General features: G+C 42.9%; 1 protein-coding gene across 1 annotated transcript in view; it reads left to right on the top strand.

The window, feature by feature from the left end:
- The window catches only part of Hydin (HYDIN axonemal central pair apparatus protein), a 433,096-nt gene that overhangs the window by 315,297 nt on the left and 93,829 nt on the right, over nucleotides 1-23,970 (top strand). Inside the window, exons 40-44 of the mRNA XM_004659564.2 lie at nucleotides 809-1,026; nucleotides 6,127-6,264; nucleotides 8,035-8,218; nucleotides 10,312-10,453; nucleotides 16,208-16,358. Coding sequence (XP_004659621.2) covers nucleotides 809-1,026; nucleotides 6,127-6,264; nucleotides 8,035-8,218; nucleotides 10,312-10,453; nucleotides 16,208-16,358 — 833 coding nt within the window. The remainder of the gene's footprint in view (nucleotides 1-808; nucleotides 1,027-6,126; nucleotides 6,265-8,034; nucleotides 8,219-10,311; nucleotides 10,454-16,207; nucleotides 16,359-23,970) is intronic.

The following is a 23,970-nucleotide window of genomic DNA, read 5'->3' as shown; positions in this document are numbered from 1 at the left end:
TGCTGGAGGGTTATCTTCTGAAATGATCAACAGGATCATTGAATCTGAGCCTCCCGGAGACTAGAGAAGCATGGATGCTGCCTAGTACACAGCCGGCTCCATCATCTGTCACGCCCTTGCTCTCCTTCAGGGGTGCATGATCTATCCTTGAAGATGAAGATAAGATCCTGGAGGACATAGTAAAACAGCACAGATGTTGTAAGGAGGGAGGAATGTTGAGAGACTCACAGCTAGGAAATGGCAGGTGTTTATCACAGAGGCACTCCAGCAATGGTTTTTCTAAATAGCTTTTCAATAATTGAAATCTTGGAAGGGAACTTCTCAATGGGTGAGGGTTCATTAGCAACCTAACAGGAAGTTGACTCAGGAATGCGAAGAAGAAATCAACCATGTTCATAAGTCCATGTTTATCAAGTCACATACTTCTTGCTAAGCATATTCATCATTTGTGGGGATCTTCTTGGAACAGAGAAGGCCCAAACCTAGCTGTTCCTTGGCCTCACCGGTCCAAAATCTCATAGGTCAAGTGTTGGGTTTCCTCAGGCAGGGCCATACTGCACAGACCACTAAAAGTTTTACCTTATTAGATGGAAGAGAACCTGGAAGATGACCAATAAAAAGCCCAGGATTCTAAGGCCAACTCTTTGCTGACCCTTTGTCCAGCGCTTGGTGGGTAGAGCATCTTCTTCCAACTCAAGTCAGCATATAGAGACAGCTATGTATTCGGTGAGGGAGGGACATAAGGTTTCAGTTTATCAACCCCATGTATACTTCCTTCTTATTAAGCTTTCACTACAAATTCTTCTAGTAACCCAAGAGACTACTGTGAGCCAAAATGTCATAGGATCAACACGACTGAGCACTGAAAATTTGGGCAAGTTGACCTCAGAAAGTACTTTGGTGGTCCCGGAAGGTAAATCTGGAAAGAGTGTGCGTGGGAGTCTGTTATTCACCAAAGTCAAATCAGAGAGCCATGGATCTGGGTCCCAGAAGCCACATCACCTGCACCAGCCGGAAACAACACAGGTACAGATACAACTCTCTGGGAGGAATGTTGGTGGGGTTGAGGAGTATTCAGGAGGGGAGCACTGGAGCAAAGCACCAGGGACTCCATTGTAGTAGGCAGCATCAGAAATTGGTGGTGGAATTGCTGCTTGTGGTGGTACATTCCTGTAATCTCAATGCTGGGGAAGAAGAGATAAGCAGATTCTTGGAGCTCACTGGCCAGCCATTCTAGCTTAATTATTGAACTCCAGGCAAATAAGAGAACTTGTTTCAAAAAGAGGTAGAACAGCATGCCTGAGGATGACATCTGAGGTTGTCCTTTGGCCTCCACACACGCATACATATGTGCATGCACATGTGTACCCACACATATATGACCACACAACACAGAAGGAGAGAGAGAGAGAGAGAGGGAGGGAGGGAGGGAGGGAGGGAGGGAGGGAGGGAGGAAGGAAGGAAGGAAGGAAGGAAGGAAGGAAGGAAGGAAGGAAGGAAGGAAGGAAGGAAGGAAGGAAGGAAGGACGGGAGAAAGAAATTGGTAGTAGGCAAAGAAAAATAATTAAAAATGATGATGGTCCAATCAGGACTAAAATCCCTAAGAACACAGTGGAAAGATTTATCCAGGTGGCCCAGAAGCTCTCATTCAGAGGCTAAGAGAAAGGAACTCATCATCATTTCAGGGCTAGATGTATTCAAAACTAGGGCCAACTAGAGAAAACAGGAAGAATGAAAGGTCTGCTAGAGAGTACTGCCACATAGGCAGATATTGCTCCAGGAAGAGTTGCTGAGGTAGATGGAGATCAGTTAAGGTCCTTGTAAAGAGGAGGTATGTATTGGATAGCAGATGGATGAAACAGAGTTGTAGATCCTCACAGAAATAATAACCAGAGTATTGGATAAGGAATGTGAGTGAAGTAAATATTTATGTTCTGAAAAGACAGAAGGGCATGAATATCAGATGGAGCAAGTGGGCAGAGGCAAATCTTTCTAGGAAAGAGAGCTACAAGTTAGATGGAGTATCTGTAGGGCTGAATTCATGCCAGACAGGGTCTCTTTCCTTCACCTTGTTGTATATTCTTAACACTTTGATAATTAAAGCCATTGACTCATTTTCTTTCAGAGTACCATTCTTTTGTTTGTTTGTTTGTTTTTTATTTTTTTATTTGAGAGCAACAGAGAGAGAAAGAGAGAGAGAATGGGTATGCCAGGGCTTCCAGCCACTGCTAATGACCTCCAGACGTGTATCCCCCCTTGTGCATCTGGCTTACGTGGGTCCTGTGGAATCGAGCCTTGAACCAGGGTCCTTAGGCTTCACAGGCAAGCGCTTAACTGCTAAACCATCTCTCCAGCCACCATTCTTTTTTTTAATTAAATCTTTTTTTAAAAAAAGTTATACTCTTATATCACCTCTCCCCCACCACCATTCACTAAGGGTGCTCCTCAGTGAGATTATTGGTGTTCATTATGGGGTCCTGAAGGCCTCAGTCGATGTCTGTGAGGAGGAACACTGCCTTAGGTTAATTCCACCCACCCTGAGGCTCTTACAGACTTTCCACAACTTCTTCCACATAATCCCTAGACCTTGTCCCATGTGGTAGAAGTCTCATTTAGTATTGGATTCTATGTAACTTTTGGATCTCTGTTTTGATGAGGTTTGAGTGACTGCAGTGTCTGTCACTATCTCTCTAGAACTGGTTTTCAGGCTAGCAGTGAGAGCAGTACTCTTGTCACCACTTCCTCTGCAATGACTCCTGGGTCCCAGCAGATGTGCTGGAGGTGACCCATCTCACTGTAGGTAGTTGTCTGTCTTTTCTTGTTGCATCTATGAGAGCTAGCCAGGAGGAAACTTGTTTCCCTCTCAGTTCCAACATAGTCTTTCTCAATGTCCTATGACCATAGGCTGTGGTGTCTTTAACAACAGGATCTTACATTTTAGCCTGGCAAGTAACCAAGTGCTTTGGCAATGACTCATATATTTGGGGGACCTCATGGGTCTCCCTAATCAACAGCTCACTGTTGAGGGGTATGGTAGTTTGACTCAGGTGCTATTAAAATTGAGTTTACAGCTTCAGCCCTAGCAGGTAGACTCCTGCTACATGAGGATGGGGGGGGGGGTATCACTGGGTGGATCTGAATTCCAGTCTAAGGTATGCTGAGTGATTCTGCCTGGATTCCCTGCTGTTTGGCAGCCAGTGTTTTTGCTCTTGCCTATGATGCTGGTGTGTGGTTATATCTCTATTTGGATCTGTGAAAGGAAGCCAGCTTCTTCCAGCATCAATGGAACTTCCCCTGGATCTGTAAAACAAATCTCTTCCTCTCATAAAATGTATCTGGTTTGGAGGCCCATCCCAGCACTGTGGAAGCAACTACAACAGAGGGCAAGCCAATTCTGGGATTTACCAGCCAAAGCCTCATAGTTTTAGAGTGATAAGCTTTCCTCGCTTTCTATGGTGCTCTTCTGTCTGGGTCCTCCTTCCTCCTTACTGAGAACTACATTTTGTAGAATGCTATCCAGAAGGAAAGTTTCTATGATACTGATTCGTGCTGTTAGTTTTGTGTAATCACATACACACACACACACACACACACACACACACTCCCTTATCCCTACACCCCATGACTCTTGCACCTTCTGTATTCTTTCTTTCTTTACTTGTTTCTTTTATTTTTTGCCTTGTCCCTCAACTTGCTTTTGAGTACCCACCCCCTTCCTCCGTTTTTCCTAGCTTCATTTTAGCATCATCAATTCTTCTGATGCAAGCTGTTCCAGGTTAGGAACCACATATGAGGGAGGACATGTGGCCTTTGTCTTTTTGACCCTGTGTCATTGTGCTTAGTATGATTTTTTTTTCCAATGCCCTCCATTTTCCTGCAAATGTTATTACTTCATTTTTCCTTACCACTGAGTAGAAGTCCAATATATATATGCCATATCTTCATTAGCCATTCGTCTATTGATGGGCATCTAGGCTGATTTCAGTTCCTAGTTATTGTGAATGGAGCAGCAGTGAATATGGGTGAGCAAGTGTCTCTGTAGTAAATAGTAGAGTCTTTAGGGTGTATGCCTAAAAGAGGTATAGCTGCATCAAGTGGCAGATCCATTTTCAACTCCTTAAGGAGTCTCCATACTGATTTCCATAGTAGAGTACCATTCTTTTAAACCTATTTTCCGGAACCTAATGTGATATTCTTTACACAGAAGTGGATATATGCACCAAAAGTCACATATCTGTTTCAAATAGGGTATCATGATAAGTGTTCTTTGTTTTGATGCTATCCATCTAGAAATGAATAAAACTTTTTAGAATGTACCAGAGGCAGCAGAAAAATCCCAGTTATGTCCCCCTCTTTGGTAAATAGGAAAGCTAAAGGTTGGAGTCAAAATCAGACCCCATATGTCCACAAGCAACTACCTGCACTGTTAAGTGTCACAGGATACAAGTTATTTGAACAACAGAGTCCCACCCACCCACCCAAAATAAAAGGAATTACCCAGAGACATGGCTGCTTAGTCTTCTTGGAGGTCTCATTAAGCATGAGTCCTCCAACAACCGTGATTCTGTTTATGTTAAAGTAGGAAGGAATGTGTACATGTTACTTAATAAAGATATGATTGCAGTATATAATCTTGTTTACACAACACATGTTTCTAGTAACTCACCAGTTAGAATGCCCATCTTTTGAATAACACTGTTTTTTTCTGAATTTCATGGCCTCCTTAGCCACTCGCTACCATAGGCATATCCTAGACTATATCCAGAAGCCTATCTAAGATCTCTGTGTCACATATCATCATGTTTGAACTAATTTCTACCACCTTTGAACTACTTTTCCACATGAGTTATTTGGATAAGTAATTGACCCTATAGAAACTTCCAGTCTGCAGTCTCACTTGCCTACCTCTGATTTCACTATCCTTTTCCTCCCATTTGGGTCCCATATTCCACCACAGTAGGCACTCCTTTGTTCCTTCTCCATCATAACCTCCAGGAAATCTTCAGCCCTAGTAAGACTAGTTATCCATCCAGAGCAGCTGATCATAACTAGAGAAAATATTCACCCCTATTTAGTTTAAATTCAAAACCACAGAGCTCAAATGCACCCTTTGGTCTAGCCCAGTACATTTGCCCTCCATTCAAGACAACCATTCTGTGGCCAGCGTTCCTCACTCTCCTGACTTCTAAAACACTCTCCTCTTCCTAATTCCCAGCTGATGGCTTCTCTTCTGATTTCATGGAGTATGGGGCAAGAAGACCTGTTTTCTTCACACCCTGTCTTCCTTACACAGAGGCAAAATTCCTACATTTGTCCTTGCTCTCTTTTTCCTTCTTTTCACTGCATCCTTTCTTTTTCACATGATCCCTAATCCCCTCTGGGTCTTAACTCATCCCTCAGCTCCCCTTCATGCTAGTTCCTCCAAAGAATGGCTGCTAACTGCTTTCCCCACCTCCATTTCCCCCATTCTCTCCTTCGTTGATTCCAGTGAGACATCTGTCCCCACCTCCACTCCTGGCCACCTTACCCCATTGCTCTCTGGGTTCCAGACAAACCAAGCTCCTCTATTCTGTCTAGACCCCTCAAACACATTTATGTTGCAAGAGCTTGCTGTTCCCTCTCGAAAGGCCCCTCCATTGAACTTGCCTAATTCTGTCCTGTTATCCAAGCAATGTGACCATCTTCTCTCTGTGTAGCCAGTCCTCACCCTTATCACCTTTCTTTATCCCATTACTTGGTCACTTTTCCCATAGTGCTCTTTACTACCTGAAGTTACATTATTGATTCCTTTATTAACGTGCTCATTTGCCATGTCTTGCATGAGAATATAGGGCTACTAGGGCAGCCTGGCTTGTTGTTCAACTCCTCATCCCTGAGGAGGGCTGATGTATGGTATGTCAAGTAAATGAATAACTACCTGAAGTTCAAGACATATACAAAGAACCTCCCACAATAGTCCTACTTGAAGCCACTAGAACTTCTTAGAAGAAGATCTTTACTTCATATTATAATCCATATTTATAGATTAGGAGCATACAGAGACTGTATGTTTATTCTTGTGTAGAGATAGCTGTTGAGCAAGCTCCAAACTAGATTCTAACTCCTCATCCTTCTCTCACTCAATAGGTTTCCTCCAGCCCTCACCTCCTAGGACCCACTCAGCGCCGGCTCAGTGTCAGTGCCAGTATTGGAGGTGAGACAGGGCTGATGAGCTGTGTGCTCCCTGATGACCTTCTTGTACAGATCCTGGCTGAGAGGATACAGGTGCGTCCATATGGACCCACACAGAGCTGCAAGCTTGGTATTCACACTAACCCTATGTTGAAATTCTAGGTCATGGGCTACCCATTGCAGCTCACAGCCCAGAGGCCATAAAGGGAACAGATGGGTGGCTTCACACCTAGAAGTCACTTACTTGTCCTTTTGACAGCTCTTGTCCACAAGCCTGGCTGAGTCCAAAGCCTGAAACAACTCCTTCAGAAACAACCGAAAATATAAAATTATATATCCACAAAAAAATGGTATGCTAAAAATTAAATTTGATTACGTGAGGTAGTGCACACCTGTAATCTCAACACTTGGAAGGCTGAGACAGGAGGACTGTAAATGTGAGGCCACAGTGAGAAATTGTCTAAAAAGAAAGTTGAAGCTATGATAATTACTGTAAAAATACTTTTTTAGTATATTGAGTGGAAAAATAGATTAATATACAAAAAAATGCATTTTACATAACTATTTACAAATGATGTCACAGACATAGCAAAATCTCTTACATGTTAACTATGGTTATCTTAGGTTAGAAAGTCTACATAGTTTTAGTCTTCTTTTACATTTCTGGATTATTTTACAAGGATATATTGTGTTAAAGGTCAGAAAAACCAAAGTGCTTCATTTAAAAATTGCATGACTGTCCTGTTATAAAAATAAATAAGACCAGCACTATCTGGAAAAATGTTACATAATCCTGTTTGATTCTTGCAGCTTATAGACAGAAAACTAAGTTGATTACCAAGTCCTAAATTTGTATGTTTGTTTTGATTTTTCTAACTGAACCAGTATTAATTGCATACTTTAACAAGTCAAATTTAGACTTGAGGGCTGGCTCAGTGGTTAAAGGCACTTGCTCTACAAGCCTACCAACCAGAATGCAGATCTCCAATACCCACATAAAGCCAAATGTAAAAGGGCACACATGTCTGTAATCCCAAGATACCTACAGTAGTAGGAGGAAGAGTCAAGAGAATCCCAAAGCACATGGGACAGCTAGTTTGGCCTTTCCATGGCCAGATAACAAGAGAGACCCCTGGTTTAAAAATGTGGAAGAAGCCGGACATGATGGCATACACCTTTAATCCCAGCACTCGGGAGGCAGAGGTAGGAGGATCACCATGAGTTAGAGGCCACCCTGAGACTACATAGTGAATTCCAGGTTAGCCTGGGCTACAGCGAAACCCTACCTTGAAAAAAAAATTTTTGGAAGAGGAGCAACACCCCAAGACTGTCCTCTGTCTACACACACACACACCCCATGGCTCGTGTACTGGCAAAAATTAAATGCCAGCAAAACTAAATAGTGTGCTTAGTCATATAAGTGAATTGCATTTTGTTACAAACTTTTCCTGTCATCAATGTAAGGACTAGATCTTGAGAAGTGATGCCTACACTGGGCTGTGCTTTGAGTCACACCACACTATAATTCCTTCACATCATATTCTCATATACCTCATACATCTTCCTATACCCTAAGTTTAACATTTTGTTCCTTTATCCTATAAAGGCAAATAATCCTTTACAAATATTGGCTTTCATGGCTGATTAGATATATAATATTCTTTGACACTTGGGGGAGTCAATAAATTCTACAAAGCAAACTCTTATTTCATGATAGCATCTTGGACTTGGTTTCTTGCTGCTTATTTTGGGGTCCAGTAGGTGTGCAGAACCCCACAAAAACATCAACAAAAGAAAAGTTTCCTCAAATGAAAAAAGTACTGTTTAAGTCATGGTAATCATCCTGTCCTCTTCTGCTTTCAGCTGAGTGACTGCTACCGAGGAGTGGTGTTTGATGGCCTGGACACGCTCTTCGCTAAGAATGCACCAGCCGCCCTCCTCTGCCTGCTGAAGGCCATTGGCAGCCGTGAGCACATATATGTTCTCAACATGGCCCAAGATTATACAGTCATGAAAGCCCAGGAGAAGGCCAAAAAGGAACTAGAAGGCAAGGCTCCTAACCCTGTCCTTCCCAAGTCTAACAGGTTATTCCATTCCATAAGCTATTATGCTTTCTAATTTGTTTCCTTGATGTGATAATCCACTGGGCTGAAATTACATTTTCACTTGTATCTCAATGGTACCCAACCTCTGCCCTGGGAGGTGATCAGGGGCTCATATTTCTACTTTGATATAATGAGCCTGAAACAGAAGTGGCCAATAAGAGAGTAATGATAAAAGGGTAATGAAGGCTGAACTCAGCTCCCTACAGAAGATGCCTTCCTCTTGCTCTGGATAACACATTGCACCCCTGTCAACTTCTGTCTAATTACAACTGGTCTGAAGAAAACACACCATGGGGACACACTGGCTCAGGATACTTTGTTTGCTAGTGTGGTTTAAACTAACTGTGCATTTCCTGAAACTAGAAAAGCTAATAAAGTTTATACAACAACTTCTACATTCTAGGAGTCTATGTACCTGACACCATAAGACATTTTGAACACTTTGTGTCATTTGATCCTCGGTAGCCCTGTAAAGAATGTTGTCCTCATTCTACAAGTGAGGAGAATGAAACCTAGAGTCAGCACCAGTCTTTGTCAAGATCACACTGCAGCCAAACATGGTGGTGCATCCTTGTGATCCAAGCACTCACAAGTCTAAGATAGGAAGTTGGAGAGTTCAAGTGTGTTACATAGCAAAATCATATCTCAAAAAAAAAAGCTCATACTGCACATTCATAGGAGAAGCAGTTCTGTATAACAAGTCTAAAATCTTTGCCTTTTCTGTCATTAGCCCCAAGGAGCTAGGGAGAAGAAAAATCTAAGAATGTTTTCTTAAAATAGATACAAGAATATATAAAAATGTCACTTAAACTCTTAATTGAGCTGGGAGTGGTGGCACATGCCTTTAATCCCAACACTTGAGAGGCAGAAGTAGGAGGATCACTGTGAGTTCAAGGTCACCCTGAGACTACATAGTGAATTCCAGGTCACCCTGGGCTAGAGTGAGACCCTGCCTCAAAAAAAACAAAGATTAAATTTAATTTAATTTAAAAAATTCTTAATTGAGCCAGAGTCAGACCCAACAAAGCTTGTCTGGTGGGAGGCGGATGAGGACGGCTGTCAACACTGTCCCAGGGAAGTGGAGTGCAGCCTTTGCCAAGCCTCAGCTCAGGCCACACTACTGGCCTTCACTTGGGCTTTTTATTCTCCTGATGCCATCTAGATGATAATTTCCAGGCAGGAAAATACCTAAGAACACTGGGATGTCTTCATTTTGACCAAAACTCAAAGCCAGCTTCCTTACAATCTCACCAGACAAAATTCAGGCATAATGGCAGGCCTCCTTTCATAGTGTTGCAGCCTCCAGCTTCCTGGTTTTCTGAAATGCTTGTCCTTCCATAATAATCAATTTGAAAAAAATCACAACTTTTCCTTTTCTCAGTTATCTTTCAGCTGAGTCTGTATCTAAGAAACAGACTCACTGTCCGGTAAGAGTCATCTTCTGGTCATAATCCATGTAGCAGGGGTAACCAACTCCCACAAGCCTCTTCTGTAAGGACACTATTCCCATTCATGAGGGCCTCACCTCATGAGCCAACCACCTCCTAAAGACCCTACGTCTTAACATTCACCACAGGGATTAAGTTTCCACATAAAAATTTAAGCCACCTGTATTCCTTGGCTCATGGTCTCTTCCCTGTAGCCCTGGCCATAAAACCTCTGCTTCTTCTTTTGCATCTCTCTCTCTGTTTCCATTGTCATATCTTCTCAGACTCTGACTCCGCTGTCCTCTTTTAAGGACCTCTGTGATTAGACTGCCCCATCCATATAATCCAAAGTCGTAATTAAATCACATCCGCAAAAGCTGACCTGCTATAGAAAGCAACACATTTGCTGGTTTTAATAATTAGGACATGAGCATCCTTGAGAACCACAGTTCAGCTAACCATAGACAGAACTCAAATTTGACACGATGGAGATGGGATAGAGATGAGAAAGCCAGCTGCCCATGTGCTGCCCCTCACTTTCACAGCCTATGTAGGGAGAGTGAAGCTGCTAAAGACACTGACCTACCCTGCTCTCTGCTTCCACACAGAACGCAAACGCCAGGAAGCTCTTCAAAAAGAGAAGGAGCGTCTCCAAAACATGGATGAGGAAGAATATGATGCCCTGTCACCAGAGGAGAAAGCCATATTCGACCGGGAGGTTCAGCGAGCACTCTGGGAGAGGAAGAAGAGGTGAGCACCAAGAGTTGGCCAGAACAGAGACCACCAGAATTGGTCCCTGAGGAGGGACTTGTAAAAAGCAATTGCTGGCATGGTACATGCTCAGCTCTGGGTCATCTGCTGGGAAGACAGCAGTAGCCACACAAGACACAGAAGGTGGCCTGTGAAGGTGGGAAAACATCTGGCTTGTCCAGTACACAAGCTGCTGAGGACTTTCAGCATGTCTCCCACTCCTTCCTCTTTCCTGCTTGGAGGCATTTGGGACCAGCAGAAAATTTTCTCTAATGTCCTAGCCAGCCCCAGGGTGGGGCTTCTGATCCCTAGCTATCCCAATATCCCTCCCTGGGTGGAGTTTATGAGCTTTTGTGCCTAGGTTTCTACAGCTGGTGATCCAGGAGCCACTCTGTTGACATAGATAAGATGTATTAGCCATTTTTCCCACTTTCCAAACCTACATATTGGCCTCCAGTGCTGCTGCCATCTATCTGAGGTCTATCTGCTTCTGATTCTCAGGCTGGATAGTTCCCCTGAGACCCAGAGCTAGCTCACAGCCAGCAAGCTCAGCCACCTTCTGTTCCCCTCACTAGAGTACACCCAGGAACAGCTAGATCCTTCCACACCACCACCTAGCACTCCAGGAAGCTGGGGCTGCCATCTCCACAGCAGCTCTCAGATCTCTAAGCATCAAAGAACTGGGCACTATTGATGAACTACTCACTGGGGTTTCCAACACTGGAGGAAGGAGCGCTGTGGTCCTCATACAATATAAACCAGTTTTCTCCTCTCCTCCACCTCCAGACTCCTTCCACTGACCCTGAAGGAGCTTTTATGACACTCCCACCTCCACACACACAGTATACTCTTGTTCTTTCTCCTCTGTGGTCCATTGTAGAACAACCTGGTCTTCCAGAGGCATAGAAATCCCAGATTTGGGATAACCCAGGAAACTGTTCTTTATAACCAATGTTGCTGTTTCATGTATTTACCTTAAGGTGCAGATTTGATCCTCAAAGCTCAGCGATATCTCCCTCCCTCCCTCTCTCTCTCTCTCTCTCTCTCTCTCTCCCATATACACACACATGTGTCCATGCACATGAAGGATGCTAAATTAACTTTAGTGGGCAGAGAGCCACAGCCATGGCAACCAGGAACAAATGGAAATTCCTGGAGATGAATAGAGATGAATCAAATCAAGACTTCTTACACTTTTTCTCTTATGAACCCTTTTTGCCTGAGAAATTTTTATGTGATGTTGAGGTATATAAGTAAGTAGATCTACAACTCAAGAATTACTATCAATAAATCATAAAGAAATTCATTTTAAAACCATAATTTATAAATAATTTAACCAATTATTAAATATGCAAGAATTTTTCCCAATCATCAGAGAGTGATTTATTTGATTTGGTATGTGGACTATGAATGAAGATTTTTCCTATATTATTGAGAACTTTAATATATGAACAATCTGCAAACTGGTCATGTTCTAATTGGTGTATCCTCTTTTGTCCCATCTCTCCCACCCCCATTCTAATGAGGGCCTCCCTCAGTGGTAGTGCCTGTCATCACTGTGGGGTCATGAATGCCCTAGTCAATTCCTGTTAGGCATATAATGCTTCACAGCACCCCTTCCTACCCTATGGCCTTAACATTCTTTCCACCTCTTCTTACTCAATGTTTCCTGAGCCTTGGCAGGTATGTTAGAAGACTCCTTTAATGTTGAGCTTTCTTATTTTCTGCTTTGATAAGTTTTGAGTCTTCTTAGTGTCTCTTGCCATCTCCATGGAGAAGATTCTCTGGCTAGCAGTGAGAGCAGAACTCTTTAATTGTTGGTGGTTTTCTTTTTTTGGGGGGGGTGCGGGTTCAAGGTAGGATCTTTCTCTAGCCCAGGCTGACCTGGAATTCACTATGTAATCTCAGGCTGGCCTCAAACTCATAGCAATCCTCCTACCTCAGCCTCATGAGTGTTGGTATTAAAGGCATGTGCCATCACACCTAACAAGTGGAACTCATATTTAATCCGCCACTTTCTCTGTAATATTTCCTGAGCCCTGGCAGGTGTGATAATTGACTCAGCCAGTGCTAGGTACTTGGCTTTCTCTTCTTGTCATTTTGGTGGGTTTTCCAGATATTTGCTGCTATCTGTAAAAAGTAAGTTCTCTAACCAAAAGTGAAAGCAGCATTGATCAAAGGGGATAAACATTTTGATGGGCATAACTTCTCCCTTTGACCAAAGAACAGTGGAATCTTTCTCCAGGGTCTATAACCTTCCAAGCCAAAAGCTTCTGACTTAGTTTGCAGTACTAAACATGAATTTCCTCCCACTGAGTGGGCCTCATATCCAATCAGAGAACAGTTGATTTCCCCCATAGCCTGTGTATTACACTGCTGTACATCTTTCCTGGCTAGTTGGTTTTGTAGCTTGCATGTTCACACTCATGGTGACTTTTCTCCCCCAGCAGTCTGCATAGCACTTCCCAGTACTATGACAGCTAGCCAGCTAGGAAATGGCTTCCATCTCATTTCCAGCTTGATTTATCAATGTCTTGCAACCACAATCTGTGTTGTCTTCAGTAATAGATATTGTCATCTACTTCAGGTGGGCAACAAGTGCTTTGGCAATGACCTGCATTGTGTTGGGAGCCTCATGTGCCTCCCTGACCACTAGCTCACTGTGGGAGGCTAACCCATTTCTGGCACAAGGATTTACCAGCAACAGCCTGTGTTTGTTTCTTCTCTCTCTATTCTCTCTTTCCTCGCTTTCTTTCCCCCTCCCTCACTCCCTTCTTCCCCCTCCCTCACTCCCTCCTTCCCTCTCCCTCTCCCTCTCCCTCTCCCTCTCCCTCTCCCTCTCCCTCTCCCACTCCCTCGCACTCTCCCTCTCCCTCTCCCTCTCTCTCTCCCTCCCCCTCCCTCCCTCCCTCCCTCCCTCCCTCCCTCCCTCCCTCCCTCCCTCTCTCTCTCTCTCTCTCTCTCTCTCTCTCTCTCTCTCTTAAGAGAGTTTATTTTATGAAAAACACCTGAGCCCTGGTAGGTATGATAATTGACTCATCCAGTGCTAGATGCTTGGCACTAAGGGTTCCTCTTTCCCCACAGCTTCACCAGCATTTTTTTATGATGAAGAAATAAATTTCTATAGTACAATTCATGCCATCGTTAGTTTTAGGTGTCCTCCTCCTCCTCTTCCTTCCCTTTACCCTGTCCTAATTAGACTCTTTCACACCCTGTACTCTGTCCCTCCACTTGCCTGTACACTATCCCCTCCTCTAATTCCTCCCTGCTCCTCCTCTCTCCAAGCCTCATTCTAGCTTCCTAATACTACTGGTGCTTGCTACAAGTTATAATCAAACTATTACAAGTTAGAATGATCATATGAGAGTGAAAATGTGGTAGGACTTCTGAGCCTGGGTTACTCAATTAGTATAATTTTTCCAAGACCAATCATTTTCTTCAGATTTCATTTTCCCTTACTCTGACTAGAACTCCATTGTGCATATGCACCACAACTTCATTATCCATTCATCAGCTGATGAACATCTGGGGTGATTGTAGTAACTAGCTATTGTGAATAGAGTAGCAACAAACATGGCTGAGCAAGTATCTCCACAATAAAGAGTAGAGTGTTTAGGGTTTATGCTCAAGTGTAATATAACTGGATCAAATTACAGACTTGTTTGTTTTTTCCATTTTTGAAAACTTATTTATTTTCATAGTGGCTGTTTTACTACCACCAACAGTAATAAGGGTTCCTCTTTCCCCACAGCCTCACCAGCATTTGTAAACATAAATTTCTATATCAATAAGATGGCTTAGTTTTTTTATTTTTATATAAAGAGTTAAATCTTGGATGAATATTTGATGCTGAAGGGCACAGAATATCTTTAGTGCTTTTGGAGTTGACCAATACTTTTATTTTATAATAATCAATGCTGAGAACACTGCTTTGCATAAATAGTACAAAGTGTCAGATGTTTAAGGCCTTTACAAAAATTGTGAGAAATTCTGTCCTAATCCCAAGTCAAAATTCATTTAACGATCTTTTATAAAACTTAAGTCAGCAATTCAAACAGCAGGGGGTTTTTGTTGTTGTTGTTGTTGTTTTGAGGCAGGGTCTCACTCTCACCCAGGTTGATTTGGAACTTATTCTGTAGCATAAGCTGGACTTGAACTAACAGTGATCGTGTTTCCTCAGCCTCCTGAATTCTATGAATGTAGGCATGAAGTACCACACCTGGCTATTCACAGCAATTTTTAAAAATCAAACATTCTGGGCTGGAGAGATGGCTTAGCAGTTAAGGCACTTGCCTGTGAAGCCTGAGGACTCATGTTCACCTCTCTAAGTCCCACATAAGCCAGATGCACAGTGACACAAGCACGCAAGGTCGCACATGCACACAAGGGGGTGCACACATCTAGAGTTTGTTTACAGTGGCTGGAGGCCCTGATGTGCCAATTCCCTCTCTCACTCTTGCTCTTTTTCTCTGTCTCACACACACTCATTCACTCATTCTTGCATAAAAAAGGCAATCTGTTGGACTGGCCTCAAAAAAATTCAAACATTCTAACACAATACAGTCCAACAATATACTAATTTGATACTAACATATGAAGGAATGAATGACCATAGGAAAATATTACAAGTCTTTGTTTTCCTGTTAAAGCTATTATGTTTCTATAAAAGCAGAAAACTTTGCCACTTATAACATGCAATACTCTCAAATCTGAATTGATATGTTTCAGGCAGTGTTTTTGGCACTGCATGTGTGGCACCATGCACAGTGCAAAGTGTGTACGTTTTGTGGTCACAACTAAAGTTGAAGAGAAATCCGAAAATGTAACATGAGTACTGCCGGAAACACTTCGGATTCATTACATGATTGATTTTGAATTAATTTTTAATTGCTGCACTTCAGTTGCAGTTTTCTGCTCTTATAGATACATGACAGCTTAATTATGGAAAGCAAAGACTTGTAATACTTTCCTGTGGACATTCTTTACCTGTAAGCATGTATATTTTTGGATTGGCTTGTATTAAGTCTGATTTTTAAAATTGTTGGTTGAGTTGCTGGCTTAAGTTTCATAAAAGAAGCCTTTCACTGTTATCATATTTTTCATAGCCCCCACATATAGTTGTACAACCCATACAGGGTTGTGACCCACAGTTCAAGAATCTGGGGATTAGATATTTTCAGAAGTGCTATCCTGGCAGTCTTCATATGTGGTACCTCTCTTCTTTCAACAACAGAGTCAGGAATGGCTGAATGCGTAGCACAACAGGAAAGAAAGAGAGAAGGAGAGAAATAGGGCTTTCAGAGCCAGCATCATGACTCTAAGGCAGCCATGGTAACTCCTGCTATTCAAAACACTATTCCCTAATGTCTGAGCACCACATGTGATAGTGTGGAAGGGTGGGCCATGTCTATAATAATACTACAGCAATCTTTGAAAGTTGTCTGTCAAGGAGCCAACCTTAGTTATTCTCATGTATGTAAGGAGATGGGAATAGGAATACAGATTACTGTGCTGAGGAGAGTGGTAGAGCTCTTGCCTAGAAAATCATATGGATTGAAATTTTCTCCTATTTGCATATAATTAATCAGGGATTTGTTGAATGGCCTTTCAATGAGAGCTGTGGCTCCCTTCTTCCTTTCCATTGTTTTCTTCTTTCTTTTCTTCCAAGAAAACTCTGTCTAGGGTTCTTCCTTTTGGCAGGCCCTGTGGCAGCTGGGACAGAACCCTGAACTCTGTTGTCTTTCTTTGATGAAGGGAGCTGGAAAGGCTGGCTAAAGAGATGCAGGAAAAGAAGCTACAGCAGGAACTTGAGCAACAAAAAGAAGAAGATGAGATGAAACGGAAGATAAAAAGATCCAAGCAGGTCCCTGTGAAGGAGAAATCACAACCAATAACCAACAAGCAGGTAACCTGCCTCTGCTGCTCCTTCCCAAGAGGCAGAAGGACAGCCACTGTAGCCAAAAAACTGACTGAGCAGATTTCCCCTTCAGAAAACTGACTAACCATGTTGGGATTTTGTGGTGGAGCAAAAGGTAGAAGGTCCAGGCTCAGCACTGGTAAGCGCTGACTGTATGCAGGCTGGGTTAGTACTTGACCTGATCACATATTTTGATGCCCCCACCTCCCCATCCATGAGGGCCATAGAGATTAACTCCACCCATGGTCCACCCAGGACACGTCCAGTAATGTCTTACCAGCCCCACAACGATTATTTCTTATTTAGAAAAAGTTCAGAACAATCTAAGCACAATTTGGCTTCCAAAACTTACCTTTAAAAGATCATGTTTCAGACATCATCAGAAGACAGACCATATGGACCACAGCTAGCCTCAAATTATGCCCACTGACATCATTATAGACTCTAGCTGGAATCTGCTGGAACTTTTTTTCATTGACAATTTCAATAATTATAAATACTAAATCATGGTAATTCCTCCCATCCCACTTTCCCCTTCACAACTCCACTCTCCTTCATGTCCCCTCCACCTTGCCATCAATCTCTCTTTCATTTTTATGTCATCATCTTTTCCTCCTATTATGAAGAGTTTTGTGTAGGTAGTGCCAGACACTGTGAGCTCATAGATATCCAGTCCATTTTGTGTCTAGAAGAGTGCATTGTAAGAAGTCCTACCCTTCCTTTGGCTCTTTCATTCTTTCTGCCACTTCTTCCACAATGGACCCTGAGCCTTGAAATATATTATAGAGTTGTTTCAGTGCTGAGCACTCCTCTGTCCCTTCTCAGCACAATGGTGCCTTATGAGTCATCCCAGAGGTCACTGCCATCTGAAAAGAGAAGCTTCTTTAGCCAAAAGTGATATTGGCATTAATATATGGGTATGAACATTAAGAGAAGTGCTAACCAGGCAGTTTGGTGAGCATAATATATGCATTTAGCCAGACACCAGCACACGTTACACCCCTAGGGCTTATGACATCCCCCATCATAGGTTTTCAGTACCAGGCATGTATTCCCTCCTGTAGAGCAGGCCTCCAGTCCAATTAGAGGGTGGTTTCCCCCATTACAATTAGAGGTTGGTTTCCCCCATGACACATGTACCACTATTGCATCCATTGGCTCATTTGGCTGGCTGGCCCAACTTAAGGCTTTTAGTGTCCACTGTTGTTTATCTCCACTTATGATCTCTCTCTCTCCCATGGAGCTGCATGCAGCATGGCTTTTTCTAGCTTTCTGTCAGCTGATCTACACAGAGGATGTTTTCAGCTCAGCTGCAGCAGGATTTCTCAGTGACTTTGCAGCCCAAGCATGTGGAGCCTTCAGCAATAGGGTCTTACCATCTATTCCTGGTGGGTAACCAAGAGTCTCGGAAATGGCCTGTAATGTTTTGGAGGCATCAGGGACATCCCTGGCCAACAACTCACTGGAAGGTATCCCATCCCTGGCACTGAAAATTTTCTAGCAACAATCTATAGCTTCTGAGTGTGCCATTGTCCAAAAAAGTAGGTTCCCATATAACTTATTCATACTCTCTTAGATTTTGATTAACCCTCCCCCACCCTTCCTTTACTCAATCTCTTGCTGGAACTTTTTTTCTTTTTTTAATTCAGGGTAGGGTCTTGTTCTAGTTCAAGTTGACCTTGAATTCATGGCAATCCTTCTACCTCTGCCTCCCAAGTGCTGGGATTAAAGGTATGTGCCACCATGCCTGGCCTTCTTGCTGGAACTTTTAGTTGAAAGAATGTATATTTCCTTTCTTTTCCTCTCAGCTCAAGTAACTATGATGTGAGCACTGTCCCCTTCCCATGTCCCCACTGCTACTGGATAGACAGCAAGTACCTTCATGTGTGCTTTGCTGACTTTGGACTAGATGGGAGGGGCCATATCCTAGTCATCTATTTGGAGACAAACTGTGTATCCCCTGAGCTTAGCACAAAGTACAATCAATCGTCTTCCTCAGAAAGATTTCCACAGACCATTCTTAGAATAATGCATTCGCCTATTCTGAAAACACTAGCTCAGGAAAGCCTGCTGACAGCAGATATGCTCAGGAGGTGAAGATGTTGGTGATGGGGAGGATTGAAGACTTGCCTGCTTTTTCATCAAAAGACTTGCTCCATCCCTTATACCATTGGTGCCATCTATTTCCCTCTGTCTGGTGTAGCTTCAGTTCTTCTCACAGGCCCATAAGATGTTCTTACCCTCAAGAATCACCACTTGTGAGTGTGTGTGCATGCATGAATGAGCGCACATGTGCCACAGAGCATATGTGGAGGTCAGATGACAACCTCAGATATCAGTCCTCACTTTCCATCTTTCTTGAGGCAGGATCTTTCAGTGATCACCACTGTATTCTCTAGACTAGCTGGCCCAAAAGCTTCCAGGAAATTCTCCTATCTCCACCTCCTTTCTCACCATAGGCATGCTGGGATTACAGATGCCCACCACAGCATCTTTGCATTTTTACATGGGTTCTCAGGATTCAAACTCAGATACTTATGCTTGTGCATCAAGCATTGTATCCACTGAGCCATCTCCCAGCACAAGAATCACCCATTTTTAAAAAGAACAGTCTCCTTCAATCTTTTCCTTCCTTCATTATTAAAAATTCCCACAAGGGCTGGAGAGATGGCTTAGCGGTTAAGCACTTGCCTGTGAAGCCTAAGGACCTCGGTTCGAGGCTTGGTTCCCCAGGTCCCACGTTAGCCAGATGCACAAGGGGGCGCACGCGTCTGGAGTTCGTTTGCAGAGGCTGGAAGCCCTGGTGCGCCCATTCTCTCTGTCTTCCTCTATCTGTCTTTCTCTCTGTGTCTGTCGCTCTCAAATAAATAAATTTAAAAAAAAAAAAAAAAAATTCCCACAAATTGTCCCCATCCTCTGGCTCTACATGTTCACCTCCCACTCATGCTTCAATATTCTTTGCCTGACTTTTTCTCCATCATTCCTTCCATCAAACCTCAGCAGCCTCTCCATGAAACCACTTCAGTCCTTGACTTCTTGGATTGCTTCTTTGTAGGATTTTTACTATAGGCTGAATAGTCTTTGAGCTCTCTACTTCTTAGTGTCCCAGAATCACTTATTCATATTCTCTCTCTCTCTCTCTCTCTCTCTCTCTCTGTCTGTCTGTCTGTCTTTCCTTCCCTCTCTCCCTCTGCCTCTCTCCCTTCCTCCTTCCTTCTCTCCTCCTCTAGTCATTCCATGGGTTTCCAGCCTCAGCCTCAGCCTTCTTCTCTTTCCATTTGATCCTTTTGTCCCATCTGTTATGGTTTGAATCTGAAATTTTCCTCCAAAGCCTCACACATTAAGGGCTTGGTTGCCAGCTGATGGTCTCCTGTGAGATGATTGGACCATAAATGTTCTAATTCACCAGTGGATTAATCCATTAAAGAATTCGTAGCTAAATAGCCTGTTAAAGATGGATCGTGTTTAGAAGAAGCAGATCATTGAGGGAGTACCTAAAGTTTATAGTTTGCCCCTGGACCCTTCTGCTCCTTTCTCTATTTCCCAGCTCCCATGAAATAAGTAGCTCTGTTCCACAATGCCCTCTCTGCCATGATGCTGTGCCTCACCACAGACCCAGAAATACAATGCCAAATAACCATGGCCTGAAACCTCTGAAACTGTGTAACCAAAATAAATTCTTCCTCCCTTAAGTGGTTTACTTCAGATGTGTTGCCATAGCAATGGAAATCTGACCAACCCACCATCCTACATGTGACCTATTGATTACACATGATGTGCTTCAGGAACAGAAGACGCAGGAGGAGCTTGTAAATTCCAAAGGAAAGGGAGGGCTCTCAGGTCAGAGGAAAGCAGGCACCTTTTGACATCCTGTCCCCGCTGCTAAGTTGTCAGTGCAGCATCCCTGCGCTTCTCCAGTGACTCTTTTCCTGCTCTCCAGATGCCCTTATGAGTCTTTAAGATGTCTCAACATATTTTTTTTAATTTTTATTTATTTATTTGAGAGCGACAGACACAGAGAGAAAGACAGATAGAGGGAGACAGAGAGAATGGGCGTGCCAGGGCTTCCAGCCTCTGCAAACGAACTCCAGACGAGTGCGCCCCCCTGTGCATCTGGCTAACGTGGGACCTGGGGAACCGAGCCTCGAACCGGAGTCCTTAGGCTTCACAGGCAAGCGCTTAAACACTAAGCCATCTCTCCAGCCCTGTCTCAATATCTTTAAAATGTTGTCTTTTTGTTATTTATTATGGTTTGCCTAGGTGTGGCCTTCTATATGTTCCTTTCTACTCGGGGTTTCTAGTGATTCTGGAATTTGTGCATTGAGAACCCTTAGCCACTAATATTTCAGAATTGCTTTTCCTACCTTCTTTCTCTCCCTCTAAGATTCCAGTCATATATAATATAGCTTCCGGGCCTCGTTGCTAACTTTTCTCATTGGTCTCTTAATGCTGTCTCTATGTTTTGGATGCTTTATTTCTTCCTGCTTCACAATGAATTTTTTTATTATTTTAGAGAGAAAGAGAATTGGCATGGCAGGGCCTCAGCCACTGTAATCGAACTTCAGACACTTGTGCCACCTTATGGGCATGTGCAACCTTGCACCTGCCTCACCTTTGTGTGTCGGCTTACATGGAATCTGGAGAGTTGATCATGGGTCCTTAGGCTTTGCAGGCAAGCTCCTTAACCACTAAGCAATCTCTCCAGCCCCACACTGGATATTTTTGTCTGACATATGCTCTAATGCAGTGCTTTGTTTTCAAAGAGGTCTGCTCTGTGGTTTAAATTGCATTTCCATTCTTAATTTTAGTATTGCTTCTGGTTCTCTTCAAAACTCTCAATCTTGCCGGGCGTGGTGGCGCACGCCTTTAATCCCAGCACTCGGGAGGCAGAGGTAGGAGGATCGCCGTGAGTTCAAGGCCACCCTGTGACTCGATAGTGAATTCCAGGTCAGTCTGGGGCTAGAGTGAGACCCTACCTCGAAAAAAAAAAAAAAAAAAAAACTCTCAATCTTGTCTTCTAATTCCCTCAACCTTTATGTCAGTTACTTTCTTATTGCTGGGACAAAATATCCCACCAGAAACAGCTTAGGGAAGAAAAAAGAGTCTTTTGTTTTCTTTTGTTTTGTGTTTTGGCTTGCTTGCAGTTCCACAGGGTAGAGTCCATCATGGTGGGGAAAACATAACAGGATCAAGAAACATGTCTCCCATCATAACATCTATGGGAAGGAAGAGAGAGACAGGAAAAAGAAAATGATGAAGATAGAAAGAAAGAACAAACAGGGAGGGAGGGAGAGAAGAAGGAAGGAAGGAAGGAAGGAAGGAAGGGAGGGAGGGAGGGAGGGAGGGAGGGAGGGAGGGAGGGAGGGAGGGAGGGAGGGAGGGAGGGAGGAAAGAAGGAAGGAAGGAAGGAGAGAAAGAAAGAGGAGAAATTAAGAGAGAGAAGCAAGTAGGGCCTGGCTATAACACCTCAACCCCCCAGTGACACACTTCCTCTAGCAAGGCATCACCTCCTAAAGGTTCCACAACCTTCCAAAACAGACTCCCCCAGCTGGGGATTAAGTATTCAAATGCACAAGTCTGTGGGGGACATTTTAAATTCTAACCCCACAACCTTCAAACATAGTTTTGCATTCTTGTGTAATAGTACAAATGCACAGATCTCAGTCTCTTCTATTGTCTGTCTCTTGCTCTTGGCTTATAGTCTTATCTCTGGGTGTCAAGCTATTTCAGTTGAACAGGGGAAACCATAGATATAATTCAAAGCCCTGGACAATGTTATCTCCCTCCAGAGAGAATTGCAGCTTGAGTCTGGTAGAGCTAGTCTAAAAGCATTAGAGGTCTCAATGCAATCAAAGTTGAGATCATTCAGAACTGAGCTTCAGTCCCTGGGAGGGCTGAACTATTTCAGGTTACCCTGACTCCTGAAATGGAACTTTTCAGAGTCACAGCCCAAAAAGACTAGAGGCTCTATCAGCACCTCTTTTCCTTGGCAAGCCTGGGAACTAATCTTCAAACCCAAGCTCCATCCTTCAGAAGCTTCATTCAGCTTCTCACCCACACTTTCAACTTAAAGGAGAAACATCCCAATGGTAGGCCATTTTGTCATTACCTCCTTACCCAGACCTTAGCCTATAACTCATTACTACTGCCTTATTTTTAAATTGATTCTGTTCTTATATTTTCATAATGCTCTTCTTCCTACTCATTTAGGTCATCCTTCAATTCTTTTGATAAGTTCATAAGATGGATATTAATCTTATTAAGTTTAATCTCTTGTTTTCTAAGTTACTAGACGTTATAAAGGCAAAGCCAGGCATGGTGGTGCATGCCTTTAATCCCAGCACTTGGGAGGCAGAGGTAGGAGGATTGCTGTGAGTTCAAGGCCACCCTGAGACTATATCGTGAATTCCAGGTCAGCCTGGGCTAGAGTGAGGCTTTACCTCAAAAAAAAAAAAGTAGAAGTTATAATAACATTTAAAGGTATATACATTTACAAGCATTTATTTAGATATATTACTCAATTGTTGGCATTGTTTTTATTTTTGCCCAACTCTACTTTCCTATATAGGTGCTTACTTCATGCATAAATTGTTGAAAATTAACAAATGAATGGCTTCATTCTGGCTTTTGAAAAAAGTTCTGGCTTCAGAGAACATGTTCTGTGTCATACTGATTCTTCAATTTGTTAATCTCTGATGTGGTCTTGTTGTAATGTTATCTATAAATATCCCTCATATGTACTTTTTTGTACTTTCTTTCTATGTCCATTGGCTCAAGGTCATATCCCTACTGTCAAGTTCATTCATATTACTAGTTGGTTTATTATCAGCTCCAAGCTGCTCTGTGCTTGGTTCCTACAGTCTTCCAAATGCAAATCTTTCTCTTCCTGCTTTCCATCTTCCCTGCCAACCCCAGTGTCTTGATTCTACAAGTCCAAGAACAATTTCCATGTCCCTCCTCTCACCATGTGACTTTAAGTGAGGTGCTGGAGATCTCTGTATCCAGCAGCTTTGCCAACACTCACAGCTTTCCTCACTGTGTTCAAGATGGAGCAGTGGAATAGGAGAGGTACCATGAGATGAGAGGAAAAGCCAGTCTCTGGTCACTCAGGACTCCATGCCTGCAGCATGAACTTAGAGGAGAAGAGCTGGAACTGGGAAAGGTAGACACTGTGCTATAATGCATACAGTGATCATTAGACTGGACTGGACTTGCTATCATAAAAGAAATGTCCCCAAAGCGAAACTTCCTGAAAATTTCATCCAAAAGAGGAGGAAAATTGGAACCCACAAAACAAGTTTGGAAGGACTATGAGAAAAAGAAAAAAGATGCTTTCTGTGTACCCAGGTCATTGACTAGGTAAATATTTTTAAAAGCCTAAGGTGTGGCCAAATTCTAAACTCCATTTGTTTCTGACAATACCCATTATATGTGACAGCCATGTAGTCTTAATAACTAACCGCTAACTCTCAATCCATGGCAGACACTATTGACGCTTTTATATATGTATCTGCACATTTAAACAGTCCTGTGGGGTACTTATTAGTATTAATATTGCTATCTTTGGGCTAGAGGAGATAGTTCAGTCCACACCATATTT

Source organism: Jaculus jaculus, chromosome 1 (assembly GCF_020740685.1).
Source record: "Jaculus jaculus isolate mJacJac1 chromosome 1, mJacJac1.mat.Y.cur, whole genome shotgun sequence".
Lineage (NCBI taxonomy): Eukaryota > Metazoa > Chordata > Mammalia > Rodentia > Dipodidae > Jaculus > Jaculus jaculus.
The sequence above is the reverse complement of the archived record's forward strand: the minus strand, read 5'-3'. Positions and strand labels throughout refer to the sequence as shown.